Source organism: Mastigoproctus giganteus, chromosome 9, assembly GCF_048544385.1.
Source record: "Mastigoproctus giganteus isolate SK-2022 chromosome 9, ASM4854438v1, whole genome shotgun sequence".
Taxonomy (NCBI): Eukaryota; Metazoa; Arthropoda; class Arachnida; order Uropygi; family Thelyphonidae; genus Mastigoproctus; species Mastigoproctus giganteus.
The window spans coordinates 205114406-205138852 of NC_143583.1; the positions used below are offsets into that span (position 1 = coordinate 205114406).

General features: G+C 34.8%; 1 protein-coding gene across 2 annotated transcripts in view; it reads right to left on the reverse strand.

The window, feature by feature from the left end:
- The window catches only part of LOC150081062 (uncharacterized), a 52425-nt gene that overhangs the window by 16558 nt on the left and 11420 nt on the right, over window positions 1-24447 (reverse strand). The window contains exon 2 of one of the 2 annotated variants that reach the window (XM_090381202.1): window positions 13407-13877. The exons of the other annotated variant lie outside the window; for it this stretch is intronic. Within the exon in view, the coding sequence (XP_090237328.1) occupies window positions 13408-13877 (470 nt within the window). The 3' untranslated portion in view covers window position 13407. Of the gene's footprint in view, window positions 1-13406; window positions 13878-24447 lie in introns of those variants that run through there. 2 annotated transcript variants of the gene reach the window in all.

A 24447-nucleotide genomic window follows, 5' to 3' on the forward strand; every position in this document is an offset into this window, starting at 1 on the left:
GCTTTTGATACTGTTGCACATGGAAGACTGCTGCACAAATTAGAGCAGTGTGGCATTGGAGGCAAACTGCTGCTATGTATAAAGGGTTGGTTGAGGGGGAGAAGACAGAGAGTGGTAATCAATGGACACTGCTCATCATGGACTAATGTTATTAGTGGAGTCCTTCAGGGTTCAGTGTTGGGTCTATTATTGTTTTCTGTATTTATAAATGATAATGATGATGGTATATCAAGCTTAATGTCCAAGTTTGCAGATGATACAAAGGTTGGCAGGGTCGTTAAGGACACTACTGACGCTATGCTGCTGCAACAGGATCTGGAAAGGTTGAGCAGATGGGCTGAGAGGTGGCAAATGAAGTTTAACATTGACAAATGTAAAGTACTACATATGGGAAACAGCAACCCCAGAGCAACGTATCAACTCTGTGGTACTACACTGACAGTGGTAGAGAATGAAAAGGACCTGGAGGTAATTGTGCAGGCAGATATGAAGTTCTCTGAGCAGTGCAGACGGGCTGCAAGAGTAGCTCATGGTGTCTTTTCAATGATATACAGGAATTTTTCTAGCAGGGATAAGGAGGTGATTATTCCCTTGTATAAGGCAATGGTCAGGCCACACCTTGAGTACTGTATACAGGTCTGGAGGCCTCATTTCAAGAAGGATGTAGAGCTGCTGGAATGAGTACATGAACGAGAAGGGCAACAAGATTAGTGAATGGAACAAAGTGTTGCTCTTACGAAGAAAGGCTTAAGTTTTGCAAATTACAGTGTCTGGAGACTAGGGACCAGTGAACACTAGGCGAGGTGATCTGATAGAGGTGTATAAAGCCTTGAATGGTTTGAGCATGCTCAATGCCAATGGGATTCTTCCTCTTGCTCAGAATAATCACCTGAGAGGGCATAAATTCAGATTGAGGAAAGACAGATGTAGGAGAGATGTGAGGAAATTTGCCTTTAGCCAGCAGGTAGTTGGTTGGTGGAACAGACTTCGATCCCTTGTTGTGGAAGTTGATAGCCTAAATAAATTTAAGGCTCAGCAGGACAGGTATTTCGAACGAACAGAGGGGTGAAGTGGAAGCGTTTTTTTTTTTTTGGCTGATGCTGCATAAGCTTGCTTTCTTGCATCATATGCCTCTACTAATGCTAATTTTCAGAAAATTACAACACAGCCACAAATACATATTTTTTACTGAAATTGTATTTCTAGATTAGTAAAACTATATACATCACAAAATAAAATATGATAATCACAAAACGTTTTTAAATTGATAACCTAAGTGATCACTTTTGCTTATCTCAGAACTTCAGTTTTAAAAAATTATAATAATGGAACTGAGAATAGAATTTTACTTGAAATTTATGTTAATAGTTAGTACAGCTATATGTAACATTAATAACCAAATGGACTGGGAGTTTGTTATTTGGTTTTTAGGAGCATTAGCAACTAAGGCCATGTTGCTCCGGGAATATGCAGTGGTCATTCCCTTGACCTTTCCACATCCTCCATATTTGGTGGTGACGGGCTCGAACCCCGGTCTAATCAAGAAGCGTGTGCTACGCACTACTGCTGCTGCTCCTTCCCACCTGGCTACGGAGGCACCAATGGACTGGGAGTATAAACGGTTCTGGTTCAAATAATAAGATAAACAGAGATATATGAAGAAGGATCAAGGGAGTGTATTCTGGTACATACTTCTCTTTACAAAAATAGCACTGAACATTATCATCCTCACTTCAAAATGTTACATATATTTGTGCATCTTTCTACACCCTCTTTTCATGCTCAATTTGTTTGAAAATGTGCGATTCCTTTGCATTGCATTTCCTGCTATTTCAAAGTGAAAAAAAAAAATTACTTCTACTCAACTGAAAGAGCTCTGTGCTTCAACAAACTTGTTGCCCGCCAGACTTTTCCACGATATGAAGGCAGAGTATAATAATTGTGTGCACTATCATAAAATATAACACTGCCATGCTTCAATAATTATACTAGAGACATTCCTCTTATTTTAAACTTTTTTTAGTATGTGCATATAATGATTGAGAATAGGCTAAACTTGATCCTGCAATTGTCAATGGAGAAATCACCGAAAACACTTTCGTTGAAAAGTACTGGGAAATTTCAGCTGTATGATCTGAGCAGATGAAAAGCACGATATTGTTGAGATTGTATGGGATTTCTAGGACCCCATATGTTTGGATCTGAGTTAAACATAATTTAGCTTCAACACCACACATGCAAAAAAAAAAAAAATAATAAATAAATAAAATAATAATAATTAAAATAAACAAAGACAAACATTTAACATAAATACCTAGCTGAGAGTAAAGCTTCTCTGTGATATGAAACAATGTTTTCTGTATTCAATTTAACAGAAGCTGTAGTTAAAAAAAAAAAAAGTCTACCATTGTAAATATGGAGAGTTGACAACTATATTTTCATGCAACAGAAAATAGATTTTTTACTCCACTCAGCAACATTAAATATCATTTTCAATTACAGGTAGGCCCCGATTTACACCGGATTACGTTCCACCTCCTGAGGGTCGACAGCTGAAGCAACATAAATCGAGGAAGAATTACAATGTATGTAAATGAGATAGATTCCTTTACTGCAAAAATTTAACCATAAGAGTTAATATAAGCGTTTTATATTAAATATTTATGGTTATTTTATAATTATCAGATATAAATAATATTTATAGATAAGTACTATATATATTTATAGATAAGTATTAAAATAAAAATTTAACTTAGTATTTCGTTCCCTTAAAGCCCTCTGTGGAGTATGCAGTAACGTCACTATCAGCCCCCTCCCCCCATTGATGTTATTTGGCAGTGGCATAATAGGATGGTCGACCAGTTCTGCAGGTTCTTTGGCCTTAGGGAAGAACTGAAGCAATGTCTGTTGAGTCTTTCCCCTTTTCTAACATATTGTAGTAGGGCTTCAATATGTTAGCAAGAGCTCTTTGGATAGAAGAGCTGCATTCTTAGTCTGGATAACTGTCACAAAGTTTTGCAGCCTGTTTGTATTTGTGCCAAAGCTGATTGAAGTGTCTTTGTAGTGAGGATCCTAATTGGCACAATCTCCTGCTCTTTTTCCTCAGAATCCTGTTTAGCCAGTTGTGCAGCCAGCTCCTCTAAGTCCTCCTTTGAAAGAGGCTCACCATGGCTTTGCAGCAACTCACTAACATCATCAATGTCAACCCTGGCAAGGCCAACATCCTCAGCCATCCGAGCGACATCTTCAGCCACTGCTGAAACTGGCCCAAACTCAACAAAGTAAGCCACTGCATCAGGCCACAATTTCTTCCAAAATGCCATTTATGTATGATCACGACACTTCTTTCCAGGTTTCAGCAAATGTTACTTATGGCCTTAAGGATGCTGTAGGACTTCCAGTAGTCCCTCAGTCACTGAATTAGATGCCTGCACTGCCTCGACAATCCCTTTGAAGGTCGTATGCAAATAGTACGCCTTGAAGGTCACAATAACACCCTGATCCATTGGCTGCAACAGTGAAGTGGTGTTAGGTGGCAAATAAATGACCTTCACATTCAGAACATCGTTAAGGATATCTTCAAGGTTGGCTGGATGTCCTGGAGCATTGTCAAGGACTAAAACAGTGTTTTTGGGCAAGTTGTTTGCTGCACAAAATTTGGCCACCTCTGGACAAATGTATGAAGTGAACCATTCACTAAAAAGGGTCTGGATCAAGCATGCCTTATTAGAGCCCCAGAAAACAGGAAGGAAGACAAGTCTTCACAATGCCCTTCATAAAACGTGGATTCTTTGAATGGTACACCAACATTGGCTTTAACTTAAGTGCCTGATGCATTACCACCCAGGAGTAATGGAAGCCGATCTTTTCCAGCCTTATAACCAGGGATAGATCTTTCTTCACAGGCTATGTACATTCTACCAGGCATCTTCTTCCAGTACAGCCACGTTTCATCAACATTAAAGACCAAGTCTGGGGTGAAGCAGCCTTCATCCATTAACTTTTGGAATATGGGAGAACATTCCTCAGCATCTGCAGTGTCACTGCTACCTGCCTCACCAGTAATTTTTACATTGTGAATTCTGGTCGGGTTTTTGAACAGGGAAAACCAGCTCCTACTAGCCGAAAATGATTGTCCCTCCAAATTCCTCATTAATTTCATTGAACCAGTTCTTAGCCTTGTCTATAACCATGCGTGTTACAGGAATGTTATTTTGGTTCATATTGTCTATCCACAGCACTAATAACTTCTCCATCTTATCCATTGTCTCACTCCTTGAATAAGTTGTTCTAGAAATGTTTACATTAATAATTCCTGTATGTGACTGCTTAAATAAATGCTTTACATTAACATTTCCTGTACGTAAATATTTTCTCAGCATTATTAATAATGGTCATAACAGTAGAAGGTACTAAATTTAAGATCTTGCACACCTCCGAACATTGCTCACCAAATTCCATATGACGAATAATGTCCATTTTCATTTCAGTCGTTAGAGATTTGCAGCTTTTTTTAACATGTGCAGGCACAGATTCACCACTATACTTAGAAGACATGGTTGCACAATTTATTTAAAATAATAAGGCACTAATGAACACAGGAAATTATCAAAATTTTAGGCACAGCTCACAACATATGCACACTGGCGGATGAGAAGAAAGCAACTGGTGTTGACACTAGCGAAGTCTAGGTACCCACTTCCTGTGCTGCGGTTATGTTTTCAAATTTTATTTTTTAATTTATATATATATTTTTATTTCTTCATTATTATTTTAAAAGGACATTAATGTGAAACGGTATAAATTAAAGCGTCGTAAAGTGGGGCCTACCTGTATTTCCTACGTCCATTTTCTTCCTTCACATTTGTAGGTTTTTTAAAATATTTTCTGGAAGCGACTTCACGTGTCTTATACTTAAATATTCCCTTTGTCCATTTATTAATTTCTTTGCATTTCATTTTTAACATGTTCACTAAGGCTTATGCATATTTTATCCTGTATCCTATAGTAAAACAATATGGTACTAAGTTACAGTTTGAGAAAATAATGCAACGTGTTGTTTTTTTGTCTCTACTGTTTAGGGACACTTTTATCACACTAGTGACAGATCTCAGCTTACGCTCTTCAAAAATGATTTCATTCTGAAGTTGAGCTCAAGTTACTATCATTCTGAAGTTGAGCTCAAGTTACTATCATTCTGAATGGAATATCAAGAAGGTGAATCCATTACTCATTAAAAAATTCATAGGCATAGCTATGTATATGCTCCTGTTTAAAATCTCATCCCACACATTACTAATTTATTTACTTTTTATTGTTTTAAAGTTGCAAGAAAGAATAAATCAGATAGAACCTTTTTTCTTCTTGATTTTGGTAATGGATGATGGTGACTAAATTTTATGAATAATTTGTTTATTTCATGTTTAACTTGAAGTTTTTAAGGTAAAAAGGCCACTCTAGAAATCAGATCTAGCTTTATTTTTGCATTTGCATGAGCTTAGTACTGTTTTTAAATTCAGCATTATTCATCTGTTTTCCTTGCTGATATGGTAATCAGTCTTTTGTGTGTAGTTTTAATATGGCATCAATAAATTTCATTAATGGAAGCATTATTATTCATGATAATACTACAATTCTCATGTTTATAATATTCAAGATATGTTTAGTTTAATAAAATTAAAAATTCCTTCTTAACTGCATACAGATTTAACTTGCATTGCTTCATGAGCACCACAAAAAAAAAGAAAAAAAAAGTTATCTACAAAATTATTGATAAAAAATTGTGTCCTCCGCACAAAAGGTGGTCCTGCTTATAACATCTTTGGAGCCAGTCTTTTTGAAATGGCTATAATGCAGTTCACCAAATGAAATGAATTATATATATATATATATATATATATATATATAAAATCAAAAATTGAACCAGACTAGTTCCAGATATAAAGTAAAGGCAAATATATTTGGCTGGTCAAATAGAGCAGAAAAAGATAGCATGGGAAAGTTACAGAGTGATGAAAAGTATTGAAGCCTACAACAGCTACAAGTTGATTTGTAATACCAGAGAAGGTTAGAGGCCAAGGCCGCATATGAGAAAGCACTGGCTAAGAGAGCAAAGAATGAGGACAAGGAATTTTTCATGTATATGAATACAAGGTAGAAGAAAGCAAATCAGATTGGATCTTATGCACTGAGTGTGGAAAAGTCTTAGACAACTCAGCTGATGTTGCAAATGAATTGAACAGGTACTTTGCATCTGTCTTTACTGAAGAAAGACCCATCATGCTGAGAAGAGGCTGTGCAAGTGAGGCTGGGTCATATGAAATTAGTAATTTTGAAATTACAGATAACTGTTTATTATAAAAACTTTTGAGCATAAAGGCAAGTAAGGCTCCTGGAGTTGATGGCATATACCCAGTAATTTTGAGGGAGGTTGCAAGGGATGTATTGAACTACTGAAGTTAATTATGAGGGCACCATTGGACTCTGGAGAGAGTCCTTTGGATTGGAAAATTATCACCAGTACATAAAGGGTTCTAAAAACAAAGTTGGTAACCACAGACTTATTCAGTAAGCTATTTTGACACAGTTACAAGTTGAATGAAGGAAACAATTTCAACATAGTTTATTTGGACTATAGCATTTGAATCAGTCCCTCATGAAAGGTTACTATATAAACTGGAACATGTTGGGATTAACTGTAAAAATTCTAAGATGAATTGCTGGGTAGCTGCAGGGCGAAGGCAAAGGGTTGTGATTAATGGATATTCTTCCGATTAGTGTAAAGTCAGAAGTGGGGGTCTCCCAATGTTCAGTTCTTGGACCACTGTTGTTTTTGATTTTCATAAAATGACATCGATGGGATAGAAGGCTTGCTGTCCTAATTTGCAGATGATAAAGATGTGTAGAGTTGTTAATGATTAGTAAGAAGCAGTGCCTCTTTGGGATGACTTAAACAGGCTGCAAGAATGGTCAGAAAGAGGCAGATATGTTTTAATGCAGTAAAATACAAGGTCTTACACTTGGGGAATACCAACCCCAAATGTAGAGGAAGAAAGGGATATGGGAGTTATACACACGAGCAGAAATGAAGTTTTCTAAGCAGTGTAAACAGGCAGCCATGAAAGCCCATGGTGTCCTATTGATGATTTTTCAAACATTATCCTGTAGTGATATGAAGGTCATAGTCCCACCTATGACCTTTATATCACTGAAAAAAGATGGAGATCTCATCTGGAAAAAGACACTGAGTTTCTTGAAAGGGGTCCAAAGACGGCCAACTCGCATGGTGAGATCAGCTCACCATGATGAAAGCCTGTATATGTGGACAACAGAGCTTGGCAACTAGGCACCTCAGAGGTGGCCTAATTGAGGTTTATAAGATTCTGAGAGAGGTTAGTAAAATGAATGAATGCAGAATTTTCACTATTATAGAGAATTCTAGATCTTAGGGACATAAATTCAAATTACAGGAGAACAGGTTTAGACTAGATTGTATGAAGTTTTCTTTTAGCCAGCAAGTCATTGTTTGCTGGAATAGGTAGCCTTCACAGGCTGACAGTTTGAATGAATTCAAAGGTCAACTGGATAGCATTAACATTAGTAGAGGCATACAATGCAAGAAAGCAAGCTTATGCAGCATCAGCCAAAAAAAAACCCTTCTCATTTCACCCCTCCATTCGTTCCAAATGCCTGTCCAGCTCAGCCTTAAATTTATTTAGGCTATCAACTTCCACAACAAAAGATGGAAGTCTGTTCCACCAATCAACTACCTGCTGGCTAAAGGCAAATTTCTGCACATCTATTCTACAACTGTCTTTCCTCAATTTGAAACTGTGCCCCCTCAGGTTCTTAACACCTTCCTGGAACATTTTTTTCTGGAAAATGTGCCATAATGGATAGACTTTTTTTTATTTTACAGATTAAAAGTATGCACCATGCGAATACTCATTGTATAGTTTTTTGTGTATTTTTATTAATTTTTTCGTAGAAAATACATGAGTAATCCATTTGGGCTATCCCAAGTTATCTCGTGTATGCCAAAAAGTGTGCAAATTATACAGATTTTTTTAAATAAATTAGTGCTTGAGCTAAAAGAAAGGAACAGAAAAACTCTTCATTACTCATTACATAAATAAATTAAAAAAATCAAGTGGAACACACAAGCAATAATTGGAAACTAATTACATTCTGACACATGGCTGCCCCAAGTGAATAGGCAAGGCAAGCGTCGTTTGTTTGTTTGTTATTTGGTTTTTAGGAGCATTAGCAACTAAGGCCATATTGCTCGGGGGGATATGTGGTGGTCATTCCCTGACCTTTCTGCATCCTTTGTATTTGTTGGTCATGGGCTCGAACCCCGGTCTAATCAAGAAGCATGTGCTACACACTGCTGCTCCTACCCACCTGGCTACGGAAGCGCCAGCAAGCGATTATCTGCGCTTCCGGCAATCGCGAACTGCCGCCTGTAATATCTTGCCGGCAAGATATTACAGGCGGCAGTTCAAGAGGGTGTCGAAATATTTTTCAATATTGTTTTTGTGAATTATTTTTGTGGGTTCAGTATTCTGCATTTAGGACAGCAAATTATATTTTGCTTACTGGCGGCACATGAATCTGCACTACTGTTCTTACATTGCTGTACAATATAAGTAAAACGAAAGCCAGACGTCTACTGCCAGGCATAAGAAAATCCTGCATTAGCCAGGTAAATCTTGAGAAATCTCAAGATTTACCTGACTAATGCAAAATTGGCCAGATTGCCCGAGAAAATACGTTTCAGTCTTAAATTTGGAGGTATTATTGTTTGCTTTGGGTATTATTGTATCCCAAGATATTTCATGTAGTTCCAAATAACTTTTTAAACTAAAAACGAGATATCTCGGGTTAATACATGAAGGGGTTAATCTGAGCAAGAGGAAGAATCCCATCAGAATTCAGCTTGCTCAACCTATTCAAGGCCTTATACATCTCAATCAGATCACATTGCAGGTGCCTACTCTCCAGGTGCTGCAATTTGCAGAACTTAAGCCTTTCCTGGTAAGAGCACCCCTTTGTTCCCCTCACCAATGCCCTCTTTTTAGTAGCAACTCTACATCCTTCCTAAAATGAGGCCTCCAGACATGCACACAGTACTCTAGGTGTGGCCTGACCATTGGCTTGTATATACCTTGAGAATAATCACCTCCCTGTCTCTGCTAGCAAATTTCCTATAAATATCATTGACAAGACTCCATGACCTGCCCTGGCAGCCAGTCTGCAGCTCAGTATCGGTATCGGCAAACTTCATATTTGACTGCAAAATTACCACTGGGTCTTTTTCACTTTCCACTTCCCTGAGTGTAGTACCACACGGTTGGTATGTTTCTCTTCGGTTATTGCTACCCATATTCAGTACTTTGCATTTGTCAATGTTAAACTTCAGTTGCCATTTCTCAGCCCATTTGCCCAACTTATCTAGATCCAGTTGGAGTAGCATATTGTCTTTACTGTCGTTAACAACCTTGCCAACCTTTGTATCATTTGCAAACATTAAACCTGATATACCTTCATCAATATCATTGATAAATATACAAAACAACAATGGGCCCAACACCGAACCCTGGGGAACTCCACTAATAACATTTGTCCACAAAGAGCAAAGTCCATTGATTATCACTCTCTGTCTTCTCCCACTCAACCATCCCTTTATCCATTGTAGATAATTTGCTTCCTTCCCTATGCTAGGGAAGGAAGCAAATAATTTGTATTTTCTTATCTACTTTTTTTTTCTCCCCACAGTGCAGCAAAAGCCTGTGGCTTCCTTGCACTATATATACATATTTGCAAACACATATATAGTATAATAATTTCTATCATAAAATTTTCCTATTTATGATCTCTAATTACATAATTGCAGCTGTATTAGAATGCTGTTATGTCCTTTATTTTGTATAGCCAGTATCTAATGTGTAAAAGTGAACTGTTAAATGATTTTACTAAGGGCAAAATATGAAGCTAAAGGCATTAAATAAATAAAACTAAATAAATGAGTACTAATTACTGCCTGTAAAAGGGATGAGTGTTTCAATGTACAAGTAATTAGTAACACTACTATCTGTTTCTATTGACCAGTTTTACATTATGGTAAAATATAATGGATAGCATCTGAAGAAGAGGGATAACATGCCACTTATTAAAATAAAGTATTATTAATATTAGGGAGGTGTAAATTTTTTGCTGCAAACTGACATAAAGGGACTGTTCGTCTGACATATAGTAACCTGTTTTATTTCATGCTTTTACTTATTTAATGCCTTTAGCTTCATATCTTGGCCTAAGCAAAATCAATTTGCAGCTAATTTTACACAGTATAGCATTAGATAGTGGTTGACGAACTTGGGTATACAAAATGAAGGATATAACAGCATTCTAATAAAACTGCAAATATATATGTATATGAAAGAAGGGTGTATTTCCTTTTCGAGATTGGGTTGGGTGGAGAAGGTTTTTAAAGCTGTACTGTGATTGGCGTACTGCAAAAATTACCAACGGGAGGAGGGAAATGCATAGGTTGTCTATTTCCTTTTCTTTTATTATTTATTTAATTTTATTTTATTATGATTTTACGCTTTTTCTTTCTTTCTTTTGGCTGGTGTAGCATAAGCCTTAGGCTTAGTTGCACCATATGGCCATTACAGTGATTGTTGGCCACAAAAATATTTGGAAACCAGGGTCTTTAAATGTCTCCTGTAGACAGAAACCGAACAATGCATGTTGAGATATGAAGTTGTGAAAATAACTGATGCTGGCACAAAAACCATAGCAATTCCACTGACATTTGCCTCTGGTTGTCTTGTTGGGATTGTTTCCGAAGAGCTGAAATTTTGTAATTGTCTTGCTTGGTTTTTTTTTTTGGAAATATCCGCATCCTCTTCAAAAAATATTTGGAGCAAAGTATCATTTCATGGGGTTTCCCCTAACTATATAAATTTTCTTGTGAGGGGAGGGAGAAGGCAAGGCAAGTAGATATTTTGCATTTTCTTACTGCCTTGGTTGGACAATGCTTTCCCATGCAGTATTCAGATTTGTGTATTCATTGTTCTGCGGTAATATAATAGAGATGAGTAATTTTCTTTCACGATTTTTGAAGGATTCATTTGAAAGTACCGTTAAAAATGTGGGCATTTCACTGATTGGCATTTGTGAGTGACATGAGCATAAAAGGGCTTATTTTGACTGAACTGATAAGACATATAAAGTAGAACATGACATCACCTTGGTAGGTGATGTCATGTTCTACTTTATATTTTTGGATTTCTTTACCATTTTTTTTTAGAGACTCAGTATTCTAAAACAAGCAAGGTGCAGTTTGGCATTTCATTTGGAAGATATTCAGTTCATGGCAACTGTGATCTGTTGACCTGCATTTGACATAAATAGGGATTCCAAAACAAGCTTGTGCAAGCCAGGAAGTGTTTAATTTCTGGCTTCTAATGCTGCAGAGTGTTTGGGATGTGTGGCTTGACATTGCAATTTAGTTTCATTGGAGTATAGGTTCTGGATAGGAAACTGCAAAAAAAAAAAAAAACAAAAAAAAAACATGCCTGTTCCACTAAATTGGGCATTCAATCAGTATGTTTAGCTGAAAGGACTAAGTTGCAGGAGGTACAAATAGGAGGGCCTTCAGCTTTTAACCAGATGAGTGTTAAATAACCATTAGATAATCTAAGCTGTGCTAACATTACTTCCTATTACTGTACCCTCTAGACACTTCAATAATGGGCTTAATTTGATATACAGTTTGCTGGAATTCTCTCCTTTCCAGGAAACTTGCTATTCTGAAAGGCAGTATGACTGAAATGCTCTTTTGCAATCTGTATATGGCATAAAGTTATACCATCTCATCAATCTGAGATTCTCCTGACCTTGACAACTCCTTGTTCATTTAGCATCTCACCTTCAAAACATTAAGGCAGTGCCAGTTTGAGACCACTCCTTTTGAAGTGAATTGAGTGAACTGTTTTGATTTACCATGAGTAGAAGTCTCCCAGGAAGTGTTTAACTGGAGACAATCCCAAGTCAGTAGAAACTTTCCCAAGAGATTTTCCAAGTCAGTAGAAACTCATTAAGTGCTTAGAATGTCTCAGGTGGGAAGTTTCTACTGACTTGGGGAAACCCTCTAGCTTGGGTGAGCTGGCAATACTCTCAGGTTCTTTAAAGATTCAGAAAAGTGCTTACTGTTAATTTGCTGTTTGGGCAAATTATTAAAAGAGTCAAAGCTGCATATGCTATTTCTTCAGTTTTATGACATTTGACTTTTACTCCTGTTGGGTCTGAAACTGTGAATGCATTGGCTTTCTGGGTTTTAGAGGGGGTCAGTTTACTACCACATAGCAATGCTATGTGGTAGTTAAAGTGGTAGAGAGAGTTAGTGATAAATATGTACAGAGAAAGAAAACAAAATGGGTTAATTACCTAATCTAAAGTAATTTCTTTACTAAGGTTTATGTAATTGCCTATTAGTGTAATTTTAAATTAAAAGGAAACGATTTTTTTCTTCAAGAGAGAGAGAGAGAGAGAGAGAGACAGAGAGAGAGAGAGAGAGAGAGCACAAACTTGTAAACTTGACCACAAGATGCTTAGCAACTGGGGGCCCACCATTTAATGTCAACACATTCATATTTACTGAGTTCAGACAAATGCTTGTAAGAACTACTTTACAAATGAAAACATATCTATGTATCCGTATTCTTCAAAGACCATATGAGAAACAGATCTACATATATATTGCTGAAAGGGCAAATACCTAGTTCATTTTATTTAACAAGTAGAACTGTTTGTCTAATTAGCTTCATACATTTTCCTTATTAGAGATGGGGTGTTCTCCCTACTGACTATGTACCTACAGGTCCTTTTTCTAAAAAGGGGAACATGTGGATACATAAGACATATAAGGATTAATTTTCATAACAGGGAAAAAAAAGGGAGAAAGGGGCAAAAGGAGAAACAAATTATTAAAAAGCATAATTTAAAAATCAAGAAATATCATATGCCATATTCTCTGTAACACAATTTTATGGCCCATTTTAATCAAAGGGTAAAAACTGAATTCCACAAAACAATGAAGCATTTTTCTGTCAAGGATGCACACATTGACACACTTGCTTCTCAGTTATTTGGTAGTGGATGGTCATTTAGAGATGCTGAAATAACTACACTTGGGAGAATTATGGAGAGTCTTGTTTGTTGAGTTTTGTGAAAGCAATTGATTTACAATCCAATAAACAACAACTGAAGGTTAGTACTTTGTATGTACTATGTTACAAATATGGAAAACTGCATGAAACTAATCTGAGATTAAGCTGGATAAAATCTTTGAACAAAACTGTAAACAGGTGATGAGGAGTAGCAGCAGGAAGTGCATGTGATTTAGAATGTTTTTAGACTATTCAAAACTTCCATTCTGAATTCCAATTTCTGCTCAGTGTTAAGCATTCTCACTGTTGGGAGCAAGGACATAAAAAATGCCATATCTTCATCTTCATCGAAAGTGGTGACCTCTAGAAAATGAACTAGCCTTTCCTCTAAATCTATCTTTTTCTTTCGTTTTCCTTGCAAGCAAGATGCTTCAGCTACACAATCTGTCATAAGTGTAACACGGCCAGATGGACCATCATTTTCCTTTTGCCCGAATTCAGGCTCTCCATTGTTAACTGACACATTAACAGTATTTGAGTCATTGATTCCCATTTTGGTGTCTTCCTTCAGTAAAGAAAACTGTTTGGGAAATGCATTATCTCTGTATCTCTCAGCAGTGGATCCTGACTTCAACTGTTTTTCTTTCAGATGTCGGCCATACCAACCATGAACAGGGCACCACTTGTGCATCACCTCTTTCCCTACAACAAAAAATATTTCTTTTTAATATATTTTTTAATGCTAATATATATATTAGCATTAATAATAATTAACAGAGGTAGTAACGTAAAGGCAGAGATAGAACTAGTTTCTCCCAGCAAGAAATGAAATCTTAAAATTCACCGAAACGCTGTATTTACACGATCCCACTACTTATATTTTAATTGAATGTGTATATATATATATATGTCTATGTATACCTTTCACATTTCCTGTTATTTATACTTTTCCGTGTTAAACAGAGTGTGAAATTTCAATTGTCTAAAAGTTGTCTGAAATAGCTAGTGATTTTCTTGTGGCCTTGTAAATGTGGATATTTAAATTATGTACAAGTTTATTCTATTGTCGTGAATACAATCTCCTGTGTAATAAGAGTTAGTTCTTTTGTATGCAAGCTCACTTACTGATTTTGTGTTACTGTATTTTTATCACTTTGTGAAACAGCTGAAATTTACCCCAAATTTTTTGAAGCATTTCATATTATAAGATGAAAAGAAACAAGAAAGAAGGGCGTTTTCCAATGAAGAAATAAATGTGTATTTCACAACAAGTGGATTCACATGCTAACTAGCAAAAAAAAAAAAAAAAATTGGGTTGAAATTTAATGGGTTTACGAATTTCTGTGTTAAAATATGACTGTAAAAAATTGTTGATATTTAAAACAGCACGTGCAGCACAGAAAAATTGCAAAGAAAGTACGCCGAGTCCAAGCATGAGAAATCAGAAGTAATTTCAAATGTTAGAGCTTCTAATAATCTCCAAAAACATCCTCTGTGGCAGTATAGTAGTTTTGACACTTGTCATTCGTTTGGAAAGGTCTGGGTTCAATTCCTGCTGTTGACTGAAGGAATTTCTAGTCCTCTTCAATGGAGACAGTAGTTAACCAATCTCAGGTAGAAGGAGTAGAGTTCTCCCCCTATAAGTTTTTCCTAGGCTTTTCAGCCCACACAATGTGGACAGGCCCATAAACACACACTTCTATAGACATAATACATTTATACAGATATAATTTACACATGGGGGCAATTAACATAATAATAATAACAATGATAACACCTGGTATAAAAATAATTGCCAAAAGTCTGGGAATTACAGATTACACAGCCTCAAACAATCGGACAGATCTATTTAAAAGGAGTCACAATTTAGTAAATAAATCATTGTGGGGAAAGCAAATGCACTGATAGAGAAGCTGCAGCACACTGGAAACAAACAGAAATAAAAGAAAAAAAACAAAAAAAAAAAAAACTTGATAATTATGATCTGAAAACATTTTCAACCTCATGCAACAGGACTTTTTTTTAATGTCCTTCCCAATAAACCCTATCCTTGAAAGGAAAGCATTGCCAAGGAGGGAAGATGAGTAAGCAACAATTCATAAACCAATGCAGATAGAACAGAGAAATTTAAGTCACCAGTTGCTGATAAATCTTGTAACCTATGCTGTTTCAGAACATAAGTGTTGTGCCTACCAAATATATAAAGAAATAAGAAGGCATGCCATTAGCAGTTCTTAGCAAAGAAATTCTCTGAAATATTTCCTAACATATGACAAGTATTGTAGCAGTACAAAAAAAAAAAAAAAATAATAAAGGTTAGTCTTTAAAACACAGTACCCCTTTTGCTTGTGACCTCTTCAGTATATGGTACCTGTTTTAGTTTTTCTGTTTATTCCTCCCTTGTGGCTGTTTTAAAATCGGAAACTGGTTTTCCAATTTTAACACAATGGAAGGAATTCACTCTAAGTAAAATGCAACCAGTGCAAGAGGCTAGGCCTGTCAATCACTACTACTTGCAAAGATTGATCAGAAGGGATACCAGATTGTGAAGATTAACACACACACACACACACACACACACTATATATATATATATATATATATTAAGCTTTACATAATTTGAAACATTTGTTATTTCAAATTTTTCTTGTCTCCTGCAAGGCTGGCTTGAAGTGGGTGTGACCAGCCACCCCCCCCACTTGGGACTTTTACAAGTACCAGAATTTATAGAATTACTAAAGGAAATTGCTGAAACAGTTTGTGATACTAAAGTTAAGTCTGAAATAAATTCCATACATGAACAGTGGTTTTCCATTGAATTTGTGCATAGTCTAATCAATTACCTTTACATTTACCTTTATAGTCTTATAACAATTTACCTTTACCTTTATAGTCTAATCATATGGAATGACCTATCAAAAGTAAATTTAGTAAGTTACTGCAAGAAAAATCTGTGCATATGGACATAGCAATTAAGCACTCAAAAAAACTTGTAGAATGTTACAGAAATTCTGGTTTTTCACCTTCCTTGAATAAAGCAAGGGAAATTGAAAATAAATTAAATTTTAATTTAGAATTCAAGGAAAACTTTTTTTTTTATGAATCTATATGTGATACTCAATTTTTAGATGTGGAGGAAAATTTTAAAATAAATTATTTACTCCAAATTATTGTTACTGCAATTCAATCTTTTAAAAAGCATTTTGAATTGTATGTAAAACATGAGCATTTTTGGGTTTTTGCATGATTTCAATAAATTAAAAGATGTACCTGCAGAAGAACTTCAAAAGCACACTGAAAAATTGTGTTTACATTTAGAATCAGATTTGGATAAAATGGATTTGTATGAAAAAATTGATACATTTCAAAAAATTGTTCCTCCTAACTTTTCAAGTTTAGAAGCTTTAAAATTCATATATTGTCACAATTTGTCAGAAATATATCCCAATGTTATTGTGGTATTAAGAATATTATCAACAAACCCTGTGACAGTTGCTATGGCTGAAAGATAATTTTCTGAATTAAAAATAATAAAAAACTATTTAAGATTACCTATTACACAACAACGGTTAACTTCCTTGTCTGTAATATCAATTGAAAGCAAAATTGACAATCAGATTTTAATGATATAATTGTTGATTTTACCACAAAGCGTGCTAGAAAAATTATATAAATACAATAATTTATTTTTGTTAAATATTAAATGAGTTCACATCTATACTTTACCCATTATGTAATATAAATGATTGCATTTACTTTTTATTCAGTACCTTATCTTCAAAAATCTATACCCAGAAACGGCATTAGCATTCGTGGTGCCTGAGGCAAAACCTTGTACAGCGCTCAATTCATATCGTATCTTAACATGCATATATATGCAGTGGCGCATCTAGTAGCACCACAGGCGCAGCACTCACTCACACACCCCTAGTGCCAGGCCTGTATAATAATAATAAACAACAATAATAATAATACCGTCTGGGGTAGCCACGCAGTTTAAGACATGGATCCAAGACTCGGGAGATTCTGGGCTGGCCACTCTGACTGGAGTTTTTCGTGGTTTCACCGGGTCTCCCCAGATGAATGAGACCTATGAAAAATGGGCCCACAACCTTCCCTTCTACTAGGGCCGAACATGAGATTGGTCACCCCAGCCCTAAAGGCCCTTCCTGACCTAGCAAACCCTTACAGTAGGCTACTACGAGTACTTAAGTGTCAGCCTTGGCCAACCATGGGCTGCCATGCCACAGGAAGGAAAGATAATAATAATAATACTAAGAATAAGAAGGCGAAGAAGCCCCAAGTTTAACGTTTGCATCCGGCTCTGTGAAACATTTAGTGAGCCTTGGTCTCCCAAGCCTATATTCTTTCAATTGACATTTACAATGCCTGGCCATCAGATTATTGTTACCAAAGACAAGAGTACATAGTTCAGTACAGAGTGGGAACTCACACAGTTGACTGTTGAGCCGTGCTGATCTTACGTTTGTTTTATTAAAGATTTAATAAAAAAAGAAATAAAAAAGATTTAAAAATTTTACTCACTAATTTTCTAATTTTTTTTGTCACATTTCATCTATATTAGCACGTTTCATGTTTCATCTATGTTAGATTAGTGTAAGCACTATGAATGGAAAATGGAAGCGTGCTGTTGTGTCTTTAGATATGAAGTTGAATGCAATCAAATGCTTGGATCAAGAAGAAACAATAATAATAAAAAAAAAAAAAAAAAAAGCAATAGGGGACTGGAGGAGAAAGGGAGCGGACATTGAAAAATGGTGTTCACAAAGAGCATCTATATTAGATTAGTGTAAGCACTATGGGTACAAAATGGAAGTGTGCTGTTGTGTCTTTAGATATGAAGTTGAATGCAATCAAACACTTGGATCAAGAAGGAACTAAAAAAAAAAATAAAAAAAAAAGCATAGGGGACTGGAGGAGAAAGAGTGGAAATTGAAAAATGGTGTTCACAAAGAGCATCTATACGTGATAGTAAAAATTTGAATAGAAAACCAATGAAGAAAGACTTTAAACAAACTTCTGAAGCTCTTTTTTGTGGTTCACACAGATGAGAGACAAAGGAAGCCCAATTTTACAGCCTTAGAATTTCATAAGCATTTTAATAAAGAGGAAGAACAATTTACCACAAGTATTGGTTGGTTGGATCACTGGAAAGAAAAGGTCTGGAGTTAAAAATATGATGCTAAATTAGCAAAAATTATTCAAGAAAATAATCTGAATTTGGATGAAATTTATAATTGTGATGAAACAGGCCTGAATTATAAAATGCTCCCATCACACTTGCAGCTAGAAAAGAAAAATCAGCTCCTGGTTATAAATGAAGCAAGAAGAGAATGACAGTACTGGCATGTTCAAATTCATCAGGGCAGCATAAACTTAAAGTAGCTCTCATTGGAAAGTCAAAGGACTCATGAGCTTTAAAAAATGTAAAATGTTTGCCTGTTAACTACACAAATCAAAAAAATCTATATTTTTCATAGATTTTTTTGTTTTCAAGTTTGTTTAAAACATGGTTTCATGAATAATTTGTCCCTAGCACAAAAAAAATATTTAACGAAAAGAAATTTCCACATAAAGCACTTTTAATTTAGACAATGCTCCATCCCATCCAGACGTAAGTGAACTAGTTTTTGGTGACATCCCTTCTTCAACCTGTAGATTAAGGTGTTTTGGAGACTTGGATATGCAACTATAGGCCACGTCTCTTGAGAATCTTAAAATAATAACATCAAGAACATTATTTACTGGTGGCAGTAGCATGGAACGATGTTAAAACATCTACTCGTATTAAATTCTGGAAAAATATTTTATTCCAACGAGAATGACATGGCAAATGAAGATGAAAGAGGTGAGGAAACCCTTTTAGAACTAGCCAATAAAATTCCTGTTTCGGACACTCTTACTACAGAGGATATTAAAGAGTGGATGAATTCTGATGAACAGCTGGAAATGACTGATTACATGATCAAAAAGCTTGTTGACGAACAAAATGATGAAAAGTAAAGATGACAAAGAGTACACAGAAACCACAAAAAAAAAAAATAAATAAAAAAAAATAAAAAATACACTCTGAAGGTCCAGATGCTATTGAGTCAGCTTTACACTGTATTGCACAGCAGGAAGATACCATGCCAGCCGATGTTTCGTTAATTAGGCACCTACAAAATACAGCAGCTAAAATGCAAGGAGCTTCTATGAAACAAACCCATTAAGGAATTTTTTATATGATATTAAGGTGTAGTGCTAACAACTTGTAAGTGTACATTTTTCTTGTCGATGACTTGTAATTCTTATACAGGTACTATTTTTTTAAAAATTTTTGTAAAAAAACAATTGTAAATAAAATTAAGTGTTTTATTGTATAATTTAAAAGTCATTATGTTCAATAAGTAGGTCTAACCTGAAAGTAGAGTGTACATCATCACGTTAATGTATTCAAATCCAGTTTATTTAATAATAATTTACCAAACTTTCCATGTTACCCGAGTCTTTAATTATCCAAAGTTCCCTCAGTCCCCATCACCTTGGATAATTGGGATCCTATTGTAAAACCAACTGAGAAGATATTAAATATCATCCTGTCTCATTAGCCATTAATAATTTTGATATGTTTACCAATGAAATTTAGCCATCTAGCTGGTACACAAAGGGAAAAAAAAATTAAAAGCTTGGTGTATTCTATTTGCCAATCAGTTTTTTTTTTGCAAAAAAAAGGAAAAATGGTTTAAAATGGTACACTTGAACACTATTTGTAATTCTGACACCATTCTGGATAATACTGAACAAATATCTTTAGTAACATCAGTCCTGTTAAAAAAAAAAGGGGGGGGGGGCAGCTTCCAAATTACCATATGATGAAATCTCAGGAGTAATGAAGCAGACAAAACTAACAGAAAAACAACAGCTCTATGAAAATTAGTATAAGAACAAATGCGAAGTGCACTTTCTTCATAAACACAAAGTCAAATAATTTATGCCCATACTTTTCCAATTAAAAATAATTAATGATGCAAATCAAAAGTAAATAACAAAATGGAGGAACACAAATTCAAACTGATCTAATTCTAATCCTTTTAAAAAATTTTATAAGTCTTTGTCTCTAGTGTATTGTTTATACCAAAGTAACCACAGAAGGGTTACTGGCTAATTTTTTAAACAGAACAAAATTAAAAAGTGCTAACTTGTTCTTGTTAATATAAATTGGTATTAATCATCTTAGAAGGAGAAGGGAGTGCACAATGTTCCAAACTATCACCAACCAAATGTTAACATACTTCAGTTGTGTATATACTCATGTTCAGACAACATTTCTCATAATTAACTGTGTAACCTTTGTTGAATATTTGAACTCCCCCCCCACCCAATCCACTGGGAACTGGATAATACTTTTTCAGAAGTTAAGCTCTGCCACTGCTCAGAACTTGAACTGCCAATCATTTCCAAGATGATCAACTTTGATTTTTAGTGTCTGCAAACACTGGTTTCCATTCTGGAGCTTCCCAACGTACAAAAAAACTTAACATTATCTCATTACTTTTAGGTCATCATGGTAATTTTTACTAGAGAATATCACACACTATGGAACAATAATATCACATGGGTGCTTCTTATTTAACAAAGTTATTGGAAAACATCTCACTTTGACAATTAAGATGGTTCCTGCCAAGTTTATTGAGATAATAATAGTGATACAAAAAACAGAGGCGGGCTACTGTTAGTTTCTGTACTGTCATTTTCCAAATAACCTTAACCTTTCATGGCTCGTTGCATCTGACAGACAGTTTTAGTTAACATTAACAGATATTAAGGAAGTATGAGATCCTTTTTGGGAGTATATATTGCTTATTCCAAATAAGTTGACATTTAAAGAACTAAAAAAACAGTAAAATTTGAAGTGTGACTTAAACACCCAGTATAAAATCTTAAAACTTCAATTAAAAGTAAACACTCACAGTTCGAAAGGAACTAATTAATTCAAATTTGTTTTTACACAGATATACATTATTTCTCATCTCTTTTAAAACCTAAGAATATTTTCATTTTCATCATATGCAAACAGTTTATGGAATTCATTAAAAGTCATCCTTTCAGCTTTACTTTGAGTTATTGAAAAGCAAAATTTCAAGATTGTAAATTTTTATTTTTTTATTTTTTTATAGGAAACACATTTCAATCAAGACAATGCCTCAATACAGAAAAACCAATTTGCAGTACAACACTAAAGAGGCAATAAGGAATGTCTCAGGTTATATTATCAAAACCTCCCACATACAAAGCATCAATAGGAGTGATGTCACATTGTCAACAATGCCTATAGGTTTTTGTATCATAACCTACATAAGGGAGTACAATATACGCTTACTGTGTTCACTAAGGTCGATTCCCACTTTTGGTGAAAGCACAGTCCAGTCAAGGTCACAAGATTTTGATGAACATTCACGCCGTTCAATCATTCAGTGGATTTTCATCAGTTTTGTTTGTAGAGGATTACTACAAGCATTGTGTGTGAGTGAAGAAGAAAAATGTCTTCAACTTCCACTGATTAAAATTGCTATATTCTTGGACAAGGAAGATAAAGCGATGATAAAATACAAAATTAAGGTGTTTCCAGATGTATCAAATGTTGAAAAAGCGAACAGAGGTAGGGGGGAGTGTTCTTCACACTATATCAAGAACTAATACATCGTAAAACCAAATTTTTCTGTTACTTCCATATATTCAATAAATGAATTTCAATGCTTACTTCAGAAAATTGAAGCTGATATACAGAAGGAAAATACAACTTTCTGTGAAGCTATCTCACCAGTTGAAAAACTAGTAGTTTGTCTAAGGTAACTGATTAATATTAATGGATAAATTTCAAACGAACTTTTATTAAATAGTAAATACAAAATATGTAAACATGCAGGTATTGTCTTTAACATTAGTAACAGAAAATATTAACTTTCAGAAACTACTACTTGTACCATCTGGAGAAAGTATCACAAAATAAGATTAACCTTGAGAATGGAGGACAAGACTGGATATGACTTCATATTCAACATATGAAGACTATCCGAATAATACATAGAAGTCTCGATGCAGGCATTTTTAGGCAGCTATAGTTGATTATATTGTGACAGAGGAGGTTGTTGACTTTTTAATACTGAAAGAGATATTTAGCCTCAATTTCTGAAACAATGTTGAAGATTCTTTGTTTGGCTAAATGTTTGTCAGCATCAGAGGATTTCTTTACTGTAAATTTCAAGCTGTCAAAAAAGAAATCCGATGCATATTTTAGCTCAGTTTATTGTAATTTTTTTTCTCTTCCTCGAGAATGTACTTCATTAGTGTACTTCCGGCTGTTTCTCCTGTGGCTGTTTCTTTATTTTTGGTCTAGTTTTCATTCCTTTGTCAAGAACATTGATTTGTTTAGTTTCTACCATTACTGAATTTTGAGTTGGTTGTGACAAACGTTCTTTGTTCTGCAAATCAGTAATATTCCCTTCTTCAGGTGCCTCCTCCTCATCTTCTGACAGATTTGTGCCATTGGCAACTATATTTAAAGTTAAACATTCTTTAACTTTCATATTAGACCAAAGAAAACCAAGCTGGTCCTCGAACTTCCACTTACTTTCTGTTCTTGCGGCTCAGCCTGTTTTGATTTTTCCAGTATGAGGAATCTTGTGATAGTGAGAATGAAGTAATTCCCAGCATTGTTTGCAAGTCTGTGGCAAATGACCACATGCATTATTACTGTATTTGATATTCAATAAACAATTTAGTATAAAAGAAGTTTTCATATGTCATTAAGTGACATATATGAAATTGTAATTTTAATTTAACTTTTAATTCAGTTTTAATTTTAAACAATGTTTTTTTTCTCAGGTTTCTTTCCACTGGAGATTGTTTTCAAACTATCATATTTAATTATCGTTTAGAGTATTGAACTGTACACACCATTGTAGAAGAAGTGTGCAGAGTAAAAATTAAGAATCTGCACTCAGAATGAATTCCAACACCTCAGAGACAGACTGAGAAGAAATTGCATTCAGGTTTTGGTCTATTTGAAATTTTTCAAACTGTTTTGTGCATTTGATGGAATATTAGCATCTGCAAACAATTCTAATTACTTAAACTACAAAAAAACCTTTTCTGTCAATATTGCTGGTTTTAGAAGATGCAAATTACAAGTTTATATTTGTAGATATTGGCTCCTATGGAAAAAAAAAACACTGACAGGGACATTTTTGCAAATTCAAGGCTAGGAAGAGCTCTTGAGAACAGTACTTTAGACATCCCTGAAAATAATACAAATATTGTAGCACCTTGTGATTTTAGGACACAGCATTTCAAATTAAAATAAACCTTTTGAGACCTTATCCTGAATCTCAAGCTGAGTGTGATATTGAAAAAAGAATTTTTAATTGTCACTGTCTTGCTAGTTAAGTTGTTGAACACCTTTGGGATTTTGAAAGAAGGTTTTGTACATTTCAGAAAAATAAATCCTAAACCCAGATATGTCGAAAAAATAATTTTAACCATTTCTATCCTACATAATTTTTTGCGTGCTTACAATGCTCCACACACAATTTATGGAAGATTTATCGTCTAATGAAAAAGACATATTAAATGCTCTGCCAAACCAAGACAGTAATGCTCAACAAGAAGTTTTAACATAATAGAAATATTTATTACTTTTTTCAATTCTGATCCTGGGGCAGTGTCTTGGCAAATGAATAAAATTTGAGTCTATTGTTATGAGCATGCTGCGTTTTATATTATCTTTGTACATTATCTTTTATACTTTGCTGTATATTATTTTAAATTTAAAAAAATTAAAAATGAGAAGGGAATGAAAATTAACCTACTTAAATAAAAAAAAACAAAAAAAAAAAACAGTTAATACTTACCTTGTAATTTTTCTCCTATTTCTTTACACATTTTATTTTTATATCCTTCATCTGAGTATCTTCTGCTTAAAAAATCATACAGCTCTTCATCTGCACGCACTAATATCAATTTTTCATCCATTCTGAATGAACAAAAATGAAATTCTTTGTCTCTTCATCATGATACAAACAACACTGAAAATATGGGTGACCAGACTGTTCTCGGACCGAACAACATTTACACTGATCAGGTTTGGTACAATGTGCAGGTCACAGCCTGCTCAAGTATTCTTTCAGAGAAAGACCACATTCGTGTAACTAACACGTGACTTGACCATGATCAGCAGTGTGAATATCAACTTACAGCTGTATAAGATTTC